The following is a 13,787-nucleotide window of genomic DNA, read 5'->3' on the forward strand; positions in this document are numbered from 1 at the left end:
CTAAATCTCTCTCTCAAACTCTCACCCACATATAGCAGCCGCCGCCACAGCCGCTGAGTTTTCTACAAAAACGCCACCAACATGCCCTCCTCTTCGCGCAGCTCCAATGCCGCCGCGTCCTTCAAACACGCTTCCCCGTCCAAACAGTCGCGAACTGACTTTACGTGCGACCTCCCCTTTGTGCAGTCATCCGTTCAGCCACTTACCGTCTTCTATGTCCGTGCACTTTCCTCCGTCACGAGATGTCTGAGTCTAATCACATCGACAGCAGCAGCAACAACAAAAACACCAAGTCTTCCAGTGGTAACTCTAGCAAGATGACACAAACCTCCTCCTCATCGGAAGCCTCCAAACCCGAGTTTCATCCTGCCCTCGATGTTTCAAACATTTAGAACCATATTCCGATTATTCTTGAGATGGAGAAAGACTAATATGGCACCTGGGCCGAGCTCTTCCGCATTCATGCCCGTGTTCTCACCGGGTTCTACATCATAGTGTCCCCTCTAAAGACAAGACTGCACCGACGGATACCTCCAATGCCGAGTATGAGCAGTGGAACACCCTTGACTCCACCGTTCTTCTGTGGATAAACTCCACAATCTCCACTGATCTGCTAACCACCATCCTAGAACCAGACTCCACTGTTATGGAAGCCTCGAATCGATTGGCTAACATTTTTCAAGACAACCAGAATGCTCGAGTTGTTACTCTTGAGCAAGAACTCTCTAACACTCGCATAGAGGATTTTCCTGATGTCTCTGCTTACTGTCAGCATCTTAAGATGCTCTCTCACCAGTTGAGAAATGTCGGTTCTCTTGTCAACAATCATCGTTTGTTCCTTCAGCTGATATCTGGTCTCCCAGAAGCTTACCGCAGTGTTGCCACTTTGATTCGCCAGAAAATCATGCTCTCATGCTGCCATGCACACCACTCAACCAATACCTTCTAAAGACACCTCTGAGTGTGGCAGCCACCACCCTGGAAATCGTTCTCGCTCCCGTGGAAACCAGAGTCGTAGCGGGGGACGTGGTAACAGTAGTGCACCTCAGTCTGGAGCTCCCAACGCCCCGTCACCATGGTCCACTCCTCCTTGGCAGCGGCAACAGCAGTACACAGCCTGGCAACCATGGGGTTGGACTCCACCACCATGGGCTATGCCTCCGTGTCTGTATGCCACGTATCAGTGGACACGCCCTACAGGTACTCCGAAGCAATCAGGCATCCTAGGACAACGTCCTCAAGTATATGCAGCTTCTACCTCATCTCAGACACCGACGGACATTGAGGCACCTATGCACACCATGTCACTTCACACTCCTGACAATCAGTGGTACTTGGATATTGGCGCAACATCTCACACGGCCGCATCAGTGGTAGATGCACTATTATACATTTAGAAATTTTAAAAGTATTGAAATCACCAACCATGAGAGTCAAACGATACTCACTCACCTGCTTTCATAGTTGAATGCACCATTGATACAAAAGTTTCAAATCACCTTTTATGGACAAAAGTTTCAAACATGCAGGAACCTCCTGCAAATGTAATAGGAGAAGACAAAACAGAACCTTGGTAATCAAGTCATGGTGATAGAATAATCAAGGAAGAAAAAACAAAATAAATAACATGAAAATCCAAAAAGAAGACGAAGAAAAACTAGGGGGACAAGGACAATTTCTAGTTGCAGTTTATTGCTTAACTCGCCAATTTTGGAATATAACGGTGGAAGCGTAACACAATTGAATATATATGAATCTTATTTCTGGTTTATATTAATTATATGTTATGATCAAAACAAGACTATCAAATAATTAAACTAAAACATAGAAAAAACAACATGAAAGAGGAGGATCAAACCAACCAACCATTTGAAAGTATTGATCTTCTAACAACCAGGATTTTGAAATTGAAACTAACTGAAATTACTTCTCAATACACACATTCACAGGACTCAGGAGGCACAACAAAATAAATGCATCAATAAATAACAATTTCTTTCATTTTTTAATGAAATGTATCAATCAATAGTCACTGGTAAATTTATTTAAAACATAAAATATTGTAGCAGGCTATGGTGATTGCGAGCTAAAGCAACATTGATATCAAATAGTTAATCAACACCATAAACCGCACCATCTATATGACAGATGACTTATGCAAAGGATTTTGAAGTCAAAGGAAAGTATACTGAACTGAAAGAGTAACAATATTTTCAGAAAAATTACATATTATACTCCCACAGTATCATCAGTCTATCGCTCTATCTATTAAATCTGTGTAAACCTGGACAACACGCGTTCGAAAAGTATATGATTGAGCATATCAAAGCACAAAAAAAAAGGAGTTTATAACACAAACACGACACAGACATTGGCAGGTCGATAATGATAATAATTTGAAATAATGACATAATTCAATCATTCAATGCAATGCCATGTATCAGTGCTACATAGCAAGTCACAACAGAACAACCTGTCATAACTCATATGAAACAGCTACTATTTTAAGATTTAAAATCTATAACAAAGAAATTGGGATGATCAATATCAATAAGCTAATTAAAAGCAATATAAAATTGGATCATCTACTTGAATGAAATTCTATTCTCTCCTATTACAATAAATCAATCATTTGAATACATTTAATTTGCATAGCATATGTATAGGTCCTGTTTGAATAAACAACTTATTTGCAGCTTATAGCATAAACACTTATCATGATAAGCGCTTATGTATAAGCCATTTTATAGCAAAAGATAAATAAAGTTTAATTGTTTACGTATAATCTATAAGTTGTTTTCATAAGTACATATTTGAATGCATGATCTAAAATGTACGTGAGTTGATTGTTGATGATTCCTTCCTAGAAGATGAGCCGTGTATCATATATATATATATCAATGTAATGCATAGAGAATGTGTATGTAGATAACCCTAACCTGCTTCAGTGGAGTGATACGCAAGTTATGCATGGAGAGACATGAAGGAGGAAATGTTCAACTGAGAAGAAAGTGAAACAGTGATTGCATTGAATAAATATGATTTTAAATCTTATAAAATTGACATATGATTTTAAATTTTTTTAATTTTTTCGGGTGAGACGTGACTTTTTTTTTTTGGAAATGTTAACTAGTGCCTCCGGGGCACTGGTTAAGGACCATAAATAGTAACTTTTTATAAAAGTTTGTGTAACCAGTGCATTGGAATTTGAAAATTTTGACATTTTAAAAAAATAATTGCTTAATTTAGCATACTTAAAGAGTGTCCTGGGGACACTCGTTAACAAGACTTTTTTTTTTTCATATAACATAACATTGTTATATATAAAATTGGCAAGATTACATTAGCGATCCTTTAAGTCTCGCCTTTTTTTCGAATTGGTTTTTAAGTTTTTATGTTCCCAAATTAGTCATTTATGTTACATCATACTTTCACGGTTAGTCTTTTTAATTCCATTAAAATAAAGCATGTGTGACATTTTAATGTTGAGAAAACTTACATAGACATGTCAGATATGTATAAATCATTTCTCCTCCCACTTCTTTCTTAAAGCTAAATTATCAAATCCAAAAACTTTAAAACCAAATTATCTCATTGTTCGCCACAATGTCTTCATTTAGCATGAACGGATAAAATTTGTCAACCTAAAATAATGAGTCATTTAATTTATATCTTTTTTTTTGTGGTTAATTTATATCTAGTGTGAGGTGTGATGAAAGGACACTAGAATGTTTGTTCATCTTTAATTGTGCAATAAAACTTGTAGTTCGAGCAGTCATAAAAAATACATAGAGGATTACGATGCAACAAGAAGATAACTTAAATACTTCACATTGCAAACATGCATCATAATTCTTAAATGAGTAATTCAAGAAGAGTAAAATTTAAAGGACCGGTCCAAAATAAAGGTTAAACTATAAAGACCTCGAGTGTACTTTTGCAAAACAAATATTTCAAAGTTTACTTTATTAGTTTTTGGTGAATTCCAAAAGTGGAAATAGAGTCATGCCCCGAACACTTATTGTTGGATAAAGGCACGCCTATGTAGATTCATCTTAGAACCCAAATCGTTATCACTTTATTTAATTGAAAAGTTTATCACATTAAAAACAAATGAAAATGTATTCTTTTCTTAAAAAAATGAAAATGTTTTCTTTTTTACCATTTGTTGTTCTTTGTTCTCATGACTTCATAAAGGCTTCATTTTTGTTCAAATAGAAACGTTTATTATTGGTGAATTAATAGCAATAGACAAATGTTTGATAAAGGCAGCCATGTTCATTTCCTTACCACCATTTATTGTTGGATAAAGGAGTCATACCAAAATTATTCAAGCACTATCTTCAAACTTTAGTTGAAAAGGTTATAATGTGGACATCATAGTCTGGCGTAAATGATATGGTACTAATCATAATGTTATTATACATTGCTGATCATAATGTGGACCAATGTATAATGTTAATTTAACGGAACCAGGATTTAAATTTGTAAACTTAAGTTTGAGCTAAATTTTATTTTGCAGATTGAGTTTATAAAAACAATTCACTCCTTGCTATCATTTCAAACTATGTAATTTCAAAGGGAAAACGTTAAATTTCCCAAATTTTAGATATAATATCTGGGTATGTATGTAATATCCTAAAACTAAGTAATTAGAATCAAGTGTATAATGTATTTTAGTTAAGGTCGAATTGATTAGGACTCGTGAGCACTGAGTTCGATTTCTTTAGAGCCAACACTAAAAAAATTGCATATCCCAAAGTTTGATTCTTTTAAGTGGCCATATCCCAAAGTGTAAACAAGTATAATGAGTATTGTCAATGTTAGGGTGAATTTTTAAGTGGCCAATATTTAAGAGTGAATTTTTCATAAGCGGTTTAAAAGATATAAATATTATAAAATAAGAGGCCATACAATCCTACTAAACGAACATGAGCTCGTGAGGTTGGTAACCTCCAACTTTTTTTGATTCTATAAATTGATGTACTCTAATTCACCCACCGCGCTCCATTTGATTTGTAGAGTTATGAAGACAAAAATTTTATTAATAAACATTTTTTGGCTCCTCTAAAGTTAGAGACTAATTCTTCGAGGCACAAAGATTCACTTAAGGAGTCGACACAAGTTATTTGTCAACTGTGTCACACTATGTTGGTTGTGTGGATAAACTTACATTTTATGGTACTACTATTCATGATTTTATGACGGACTTCATGACTAGGTTTATCAATGAAGATTTTTACCTCAATAAATATCTTCCCAAGTTTAGATTAAAATATCTGTACATATTTTTTAGTTTATATCATGATTCATGTCTACTGAAATCAAGTTATTGGGCCAAAGAAACATCCATTCAACAACAAAAATATTATTGGAAAAACTTCCTTCAACTGAATCAAATTCTTTGTACTATTATTGAGAGTAAACATTAGGTATGCGATAGCATACATAAGTTACATGGAGCAAAAGCCATAAATAGTAGTTCCTACTACTGCTAACTATATGGTCTACATTTTTTACAGTTACAATATACAGAGTCCTAGAAGTAGAACCCTAGCAAGTCCTCACATGACAATAAAAAAACTCAAACCTCACAGAAAATCAGCATATTATGAAAACAATACACACTAACTCATTTGCACTAAAAATCTTTACACATAAATAAACTCTCTTTCTTCAAATTTAGTTTGGACTTTTCTGGTTCCATATGGTAGAAAGTGGTTTATCATTACTCCAATTCCTTAGCTTAAGTAACACATAAACAATCATTCCAACCAAAAATCCAAGAGCAGCACTTGATCCAACCAATGAAACAGCAGTGCAAATAAGTGCCACAAATGAATCTTCTTTGCTATTCATATCTCTAGCACACATAGCAAGTTCAATACCAGCAAACAAAAGTAACACACCTAAAATCCCAACTGGAAATTGCTGCAAAATGTGTGCTAAAGATGTTCCTAAAACCAATCCCAATACCAATTTTGCAAAACCAAGAAGTGCCACACACCCTCCACTTCTTCCACCAAATTTATACTGTCCTGCTAGTCCACCAGCACCATGACAAGTTGGCACAGCACCAAACCAAGAACCAACTAAATTCATCAACCCAACTGTCACTGAAATTGATGTAACTGAAAATTCCCTTTCAGGGAAAAGATCTGTTGATAATTTACAAACAGCTATCACAGAGTTCAACATTGACAATGGAAGTTGTGGAATTGCACCTTTAATAAAACCTTTCTTCCAATTTTGTTTAGTGAATTTCATTACTTCTATTGAAGATGGTCCAAATTTAATTTCATGTACAACTTCACTTCTTCTTATAAAAACCAAAACTATTCCCAACACAAAGACTATAAAAGCAGAAGGAAGTGAAAAAATAATCTTTCTCAATTTATTCATCTTAGTCTTTCTTCCACCTTCATCACTCCTTTGAATTTGGCCATCCAAATTACCATCTTCCGGAGCACCGCAACAACCACTATTTTTCTGGCCAGCTCCATTAACAATCACAATAAAACAAGCACAAACAATGGCTAGAACCAAACCATCTAAACCAAACCAAGGTCTTTGGCCTAAAGATTTAGACTTTGGAAGATCTTGCACTTTTCTCACATATTTAACAGCTGTTAAAGCAAATGACAAACCTTGTGCTAGTTGAATTCCCCTCACAACAGATAAAGGAATCAACTTATACACCAGCTGCATCAATCCTGTGATACCGAGAACAAAGAGCACGCCACCGGTCAAGATTCCAGCTGTCATTATCTCTGGCACGCCGAAATCTTTGTCTGATAAGGCCGCGGCAGCGATTGACTTCATGGGCTGAACAGGCATAGGCACTCCATATATGACACCAGTGATGATGTTGTAGACACCTGAAAGATTCCGGACATGAATTACATAAGAAAAAAGAGATTATTTGTGTGCATGCATAAATACATATACATTACAGATACTATATATGTATGTATGTCAGAATATACCGTTGAAAATCAATGTGGTGCCAAGGTTGAGGTCCTTAGCTAGAGTGAGAGCCAAGACTATAGGTATATATGTACCAAGATCACCCATGGCACCATTAATTTCAGCCCATTTTGAACGGAAAACAAAGTTGTTTTTCAGTGTCTGCACTGCATCTTTGGGTTTGAAACTTGTGGCTGAATGGTTTGTTGGAGGTGTTGGAGTGATTTCATGAGCTTCTGGATCTGATGTTTGAATTGAAGGAGGGTTTTGGTATGCCATATTGAGTATGATGGTTTAGTCTCAATTGTTTAGAGTATATAGTGGCTAAAATATAGGCTTTGTAACCAATTGGAGAAAAGAATGTGAATTGTTTGGTTTATTTATAAAATTTCTAAAGTCAATGTTGGCATCAACTTGCCATTTAAAATTACTAAATGAAAAAATAATGCAAAGGAAAACGTAGAAAACTATACCATTGACATATCATTGTCGTTTAATATTTACACGGAATAAACGTAGCTAGCAAACAAAAGTACCAAACTTTTTACATTTCACTTTTTTAATTTAATGATTGAGTCATCACTATTTTTACTCTTGTTTTTTTGTCAAACTTTTTAGTAGTAGTAATATATTTGTCACTAAACCTTTAAAAAAAAATTGTCATTAAGTGTGTGTTTGCTTCAACGTTTTACCACTTTTACCGCACATTTAGAGCACTTTTTGCCGTGGTTTTGAAAAGCTACTATTTGCAGCTTCTGTGTATACGTGAATTCCCACCGTGCTTTTGCACAAGACGCGAAAATTGTACCGCCCACCTAAACATAGGCTAAAAAAGAGCAGGACTCTATCCTTTGTTTTTTATATGACAGCATATGGACAATTTTACATGATTAACAAATAATACAGCTAGCAGATTAGAAATATTGATGAATCTAAATTAGAATTTGGAATAAAAAATATATATAATGAAGTATTATCTGCGCCAGTGTATAAGTAGAGGCGGTTTTTATTAATGTAAAACTCTTACTGTCGAAAAATAATTAAATCAACAAGTCGCAAATAATTTTATATTATAGATACATATGTAGTGTACTATACTATGTTGTATAAAAATATGAACGAATCTCGTATTGCTAGTTGGTTTTTGTTGAATCTTTTTTTAATATTTACATTGTTGAATCACACAAGAACATGAAAAATGATAAAGTATAAACGAATGATTTTTTAAGTATTTCTCTAAAAAAATGTATGTGAACCTTAAGCTAGATAGCAAGTTTTTTAAAAAATAAACAAATCCTTGTAAGTCTACCAAACTCTAATCTCCAATAAACGATACCCGCCAAAACCATAACCAATGTTTGCACACAAAACATAATCATATCATATTATTCAATGGCATGAACGTTGAGATTAACGATATCCGAGTAAAGTTTTGGTGCTTCGGCGAGGACTTTGAGTTTGTGAAGCTCTTCCTGGAGCTTCAATTTAGTATATGCGAACCATTCAAGTTGGCTAAGGTACCATTCTCTCAAAAAAAAAAAAAAAAAAGTTGGCTAAGGTACTTGAGTCGTGCTTCAATGTTTTCCTTAAATCAGTGGTTGAATGGGATAACAAGCTTCTTTAGGGTTTGAAGGTCTATTCTTCTGTGATGTCTTGCGAACCTAGATTTTGGCACACACAACTAAAGTTTGTCCATTATTCATTTTCTTTCTGTGTGTCTACACATATCGTATACTCTACCTTTTGTTGTGTAAAAACAAATGTAAGTATAAACAATTAAACAAGTAATAAAATGATAAGAGGAGTGCGTGTTTTTTGGAGAATTGTTTACGTTTGATTCCCATTAGTAAATATGTTCAATCAAGTTGATAGTTAGTAAAGAAAGGTAACAATAAATAATATTCATTTCACCGAGAGAAAATAAATTACAAACAAGTAAGTAAATGCTAAGTTGAAACCATACAATGAAAACAAGATTCTTGACAATTACAACTTAAATAGTCAAAAAAGAAACGAATTACAAAATCCCCAACATAAAGAATTAGAAAATTTATACTGTATTATCCCCAACATGTCCCATAAGGAGTATATATTATCAGAAAAATATCTTCTTTTTTTTTTTTTTTTGAATTAAGAAAAATATCTTTTTATATATAGATATCAAATATGAATCACCTTTTTTAAAGGAACACAAAACTCATTGACACTACGGCTCCACTTGAAAGCATGACATAGCCTCCAAGTTATCACAAAAGTCAACTAAAAAAATAAGGTGTGTTTGTAAGTTAAATTTTTGCAAAGAAATACTATTTTAGAAGGTTATTTCAAAAATAAACATGATAGTGTGATACATGAACATAGAGTAACATGATATTCTTTTAATTATTTTAATATATCAAAATATAAACTCTTCAAAAATTCTTTAAAAACCAACTAGCAAACACACGGTTAATGCTCAGTAGTACTCGAATGAGATTATCTTATGTGAGTGGAATTTGTGAAGAAAATGAAAAGTTGGCATTGATAGAGACCCTCCTAGCAACCCATTTGCAACTGAATAAACTAGTTTTGTTCCCTGTCTGAAAGCATTCACGGCATCAAATTCATTATTATTTCATTATTTGAATATAGATTGATAGATAAACTTGTCTAGCTGATATAATATAAATTTTAACATATTTAGTTTAGTTAATAGGAATATTGCATAATATATACAGGGGCTAAGTTTGAACCACAAACCTCCCTACTTATTCATTCTTCTAAAAGATGAATTTCTAGTCATTATGTTACTTGAAAAAATAATATAAACTTTAGTAATAATGAAAAAATAAATCATTATTCAGTTGAAATTACACGGGGGTCATCATAAAAAATATTCATAGTCACAACTCCCATCATTAGTTATTCCCTAATTCGGGAAAATTATAATCATATTTTGACAATTCAAAGTTTTTCATTTGCTTACTTTTTCCTAATCAGGTATTCTATTTTGTGAAACATAATCTAGAAAATTTAAGAAGGAAAAGCTATTTAACCTCGAAAACAATAATTGTTCATGTTTTTAAGAACAATCTAATCATGATTTATATAGGTCTTACTGATTCGATCTCTCATACGATTAAAACATGACACATTAATCTCTGTGAGTTTAACTCAATTGATATGAATGTTGCATTAATATAGGTTCAAACCTTGGACTCCCCATTAGGGGTGGGAATAGGTTAGGCCGAGTTAGGCTTTGCAAGGCCTAAGTCTGGTCTGTCAAATATTTTAAGACCAAAGTATGGCCTACGGCCTGTCATAGACTTACATTTTAAGCCTGAGTCTGGCCTTCTAGAAGTCTGATACGACCTATTAACATGTTTAAAAGCCTATTTCATATAAACATCTTTAAATAAGTAATTTGATCTAAGTTTAAACAGACCAGCGAACTAATAGATCAATGAGATTAAACTCTCTTTTAGTATTTAACATGAACTTTTATAGAACTTGACTATATATTATATCATATTTCAATTCTAGTTTTAAATAATACATTTAAATGTGTGAAATATTAATGTATATTAATATTCTTTCTTCCAATAGGGTGATCTTTATGTTTGGCTGCGTCGTGGTATTGATGACCATTCTAGATTTCTGTTTATGTCCACTTGTTGGTGGTTATGGCGCGCTAGGAATAGCTCGTGTATGGCAAACGAGGTTGTTTTCCCTTTTCTATTCAGATGTGTACAGACAACTATGCTAATCTTCTAGTTAAGTGCTTCCTCAAGTAGCATCCAGTTCCACTCATACGAATGATAAAGTGGAACAATAAGGATGGTAATGGCATGATTTTGAATGTTCATGGTATAGCCTTGGCAATCCCGGTGTCTCTGGTTTTATGGGTTTGCTTAGGAATGAGGAATGTGCTTGAATATATGGCTTTGCTGAAAATACAGGCTTCTCTAACATCCTTCATGCAGAGTTATTGGCAGTTTATCAGGGGTTACGTATGACCTGGAAGTTTGGTACGTATTTTATAGTTGTGGTGTTATTCTGACTCAAAGACCGCAATGAAGTTGGTATTTGAACCCGACAATGCTTGACATCACTACGCAATAATTATTTATAATATAAAGGAGCTCATTTTCAAGGACTAACTCGTTCGCATGCATCACGCTCTTCGGGAGGAGAATATATGCACCGACTATCTTGCTAATCTTGGAGCTGGTAACCATGAGACCTATCGTTCTATTGCAGTTCCTCTAGCCGGAATTAGCCTACTCCTGCTAGTTGATGCTAGTAGGATTTCTTTTTCTAGATAGTTTTTTTTTCTTCTTTTTTATTTCTTTTCTCCTATTGTACTAAAAAAAAGTATACTAATATGCGTAAATTACTGAAAAGGTTAACAAATTTATAATTTAATTCAAAGTACAAAATATAATATAATATAATATAATAATAAATAATAGTATTTGTGTTTACTTAAGTAGATCGACCTAATATGCCTAAAAGATTTTTTAAATGGTTTGTGGCCTGACCTTTTAAGCTAAATAGGACTCTAAAAAAAACCTAGGTCTTCTTTATTTAAGAAAAAAATCTGGTATGGTCTAACATGTTGTAGGCTAGGGCGTAGGCCCTATAGGCCGGTCAAGCATATTCTCATCCCCACTCCTCATTTATTCATCTTTAAAATGTGAATTTTTATCTACTGAACATTGCATTAATACAAGTTCGAACCCCAGATCCTCCATCTATTCATCTTTAAATGTGAATTTCTATCTACTAAATTTTTTTGATAAAAAAAAAATAATAAAAAAAACATGACACATTAGACCGTTTAATTAAAACTCTATGCCCCTTGCTGAAAATATTTTTTGCACAAATTAAACCAAAATCTCTAGATTAGAAACTATATAACACTATGTTTGTAAGTACAGCTAGATAAAACAATGTTGCATAAACAATTGATATACTGAAACGTGGGGTTGAACACACAATTTTTAACTTTTTACCATTTAAAGTGTGTGAACTTTTCCGTTAAACTCATTAAAAAATAAAGGGAAAAAAAAGACCAACTCTAAGTAGCCATCTAAGTTAAACTAATGAGTAAACTATATGCCTTTCAACCATACACAATTCCATCTAAGTCACACATGGATCTTACTGTCACCCTGGTAGCCAATTGCCAAAGCGGTAAAACCACTTATAATACATTATCTAGTGTCGATGATCAACATTATTGTGCCAACATTCATCCCCGTTCTATAATTGCTTGATCCATCAATGTCTAATCATCATCAATCACAAAATATTGTCTGTTCTGCCACCAGGAAAAACTTTCTCCATGACTGAATTCAACAATCATCTTGCTCATTGACCTCATTTGTTCCAACTAGCCCACGCCCTCCACTACTAACCACCATAATTGCTCATAAACATTAGGGTCTTGCTAACAAGTGTTTTAAGACACTTGTTAATGACTTAAAAAAGGAAATAATTGATAAATTTTATGTTGAAAATGTTACTTTTTAATGTTTCAATGTATTGAATACACAACTTTTAAGATAAACCTTCCACTTTAAACTTCTTATAGTGTCCTAAGGGCACTTGTTAGCATTTTCCTAAACATTATAGCAATTTTGTCATTCCATATATATCACTTGGAATTTTTGTTTGCGTTTCATATATATCACTTGGATTATCAATAAAAAGGGTTGGTAAATCGGAACTCAGCTGAAAAGTAAATAAATTCTTATTAATAATTGTTCTATTGAAGATTGATTATTTTGTTTTTTGATATAGTGTATAATTAAATAGTTTAATTCCTGGAAATTCCTAGTTGATTATTTTGTTTTTTGATATGGTGTATAATTAAATAGTTTAATTCCTGGAAATTCCTAGACTATTTGATAATTTTCAAATCGAATCTTAATCTAAAAGTTGTAATCAAGTTTTTGGACTAATTTCATAAAAATAAAAAAATAAAAAAGGTATTTGGACTAATTCCGTAAAAAAAAAAAAAAAAGTATTCAAATAGAATACTTTGCGACTTATGTCCCTTGATCATAATTGTTTATGTGTCTTGCTAATAAGAGTGTTAAAGATATTCTTTCCAAAAAAAAAAAGTGTTAAAGGTATTAGAAATCTAAAAAGAATTATCTTAGAAATCCAATAGTAAATACATTATTTTATTTTTTTTATACAAAATTTCATTTATTTAAACTGTTGATATTTATACGTTGCTTTCATTCCATTTATTTAAACTGTTGCTAAACCATTTTTAATGAAGCTCTATTCATAGAAATGCTAGTTTGTCTTTCAATTCGTGTCAGCAACTTATTTCATTTTGGAAGGCACTTCAACAAAAGAACACGGTGAATTATTCCTTCCAATTAATTAATTAGGATTTTATATTAGATAATGTATAATTCCATTGGTGGAATCCATTTATTGTTTATCTATATCATAAATAGACAATAAATAAAAGCAAAAGTACAACTTTTTTTTTGACAAAAAAAGCAAAGTACAACTTAATTTGAGTTTGGTTTGCTCCATTTACTTTACTCGGTTTATCTTTATAAATTCTATAAAAAAAACCACTCATCTGTACAAAATTTGTTTATTACTTAGTGTAGTTCTTTTTCCTCAAGAAACTTAGATCTTCCTCAAATAATTCCTCCTATCAATAACTTTTTTTGGTGGGGTTTAGTATGGGAAAGGGGAATTCTTTCCCTTCATGGGAAAGTTGAACCACAACCATGGATTTATTACTTTTTTAATTGAATGGCTAGGATTTGTGACCTGTTAATTGTTGTCAATTGTTGCATGGCATTGTGGAC

At 33.1% G+C, this 13,787-nt stretch overlaps 1 protein-coding gene and 1 pseudogene across 1 annotated transcript; one reads left to right on the forward strand and one right to left on the reverse strand.

Annotated features, from left to right (window-relative positions):
* Positions 1 to 80: 80 nt before the first annotated feature.
* Positions 81 to 1,397, forward strand: LOC146952637 (uncharacterized; annotated as a pseudogene).
* A 3,988-nt stretch (positions 1,398 to 5,385) lies between these two features.
* LOC146952638 (molybdate transporter 1-like) lies at positions 5,386 to 7,257 on the reverse strand. The gene is made up of 2 exons (XM_085703922.1): positions 6,987 to 7,257; positions 5,386 to 6,878 (listed from the first exon to the last, which is right to left on the reverse strand). Exons 1-2 carry the CDS (start codon positions 7,243 to 7,245, stop codon positions 5,683 to 5,685), a joined length of 1,455 nt encoding a protein of 484 aa, XP_085560048.1. The 5' UTR covers positions 7,246 to 7,257; the 3' UTR covers positions 5,386 to 5,682.
* Positions 7,258 to 13,787: the final 6,530 nt, after the last annotated feature.

Source organism: Medicago sativa, chromosome 1 (assembly GCF_051527215.1).
Source record: "Medicago sativa cultivar Bolivia chromosome 1, Bolivia_mono, whole genome shotgun sequence".
NCBI classification, from domain to species: domain Eukaryota; kingdom Viridiplantae; phylum Streptophyta; class Magnoliopsida; order Fabales; family Fabaceae; genus Medicago; species Medicago sativa.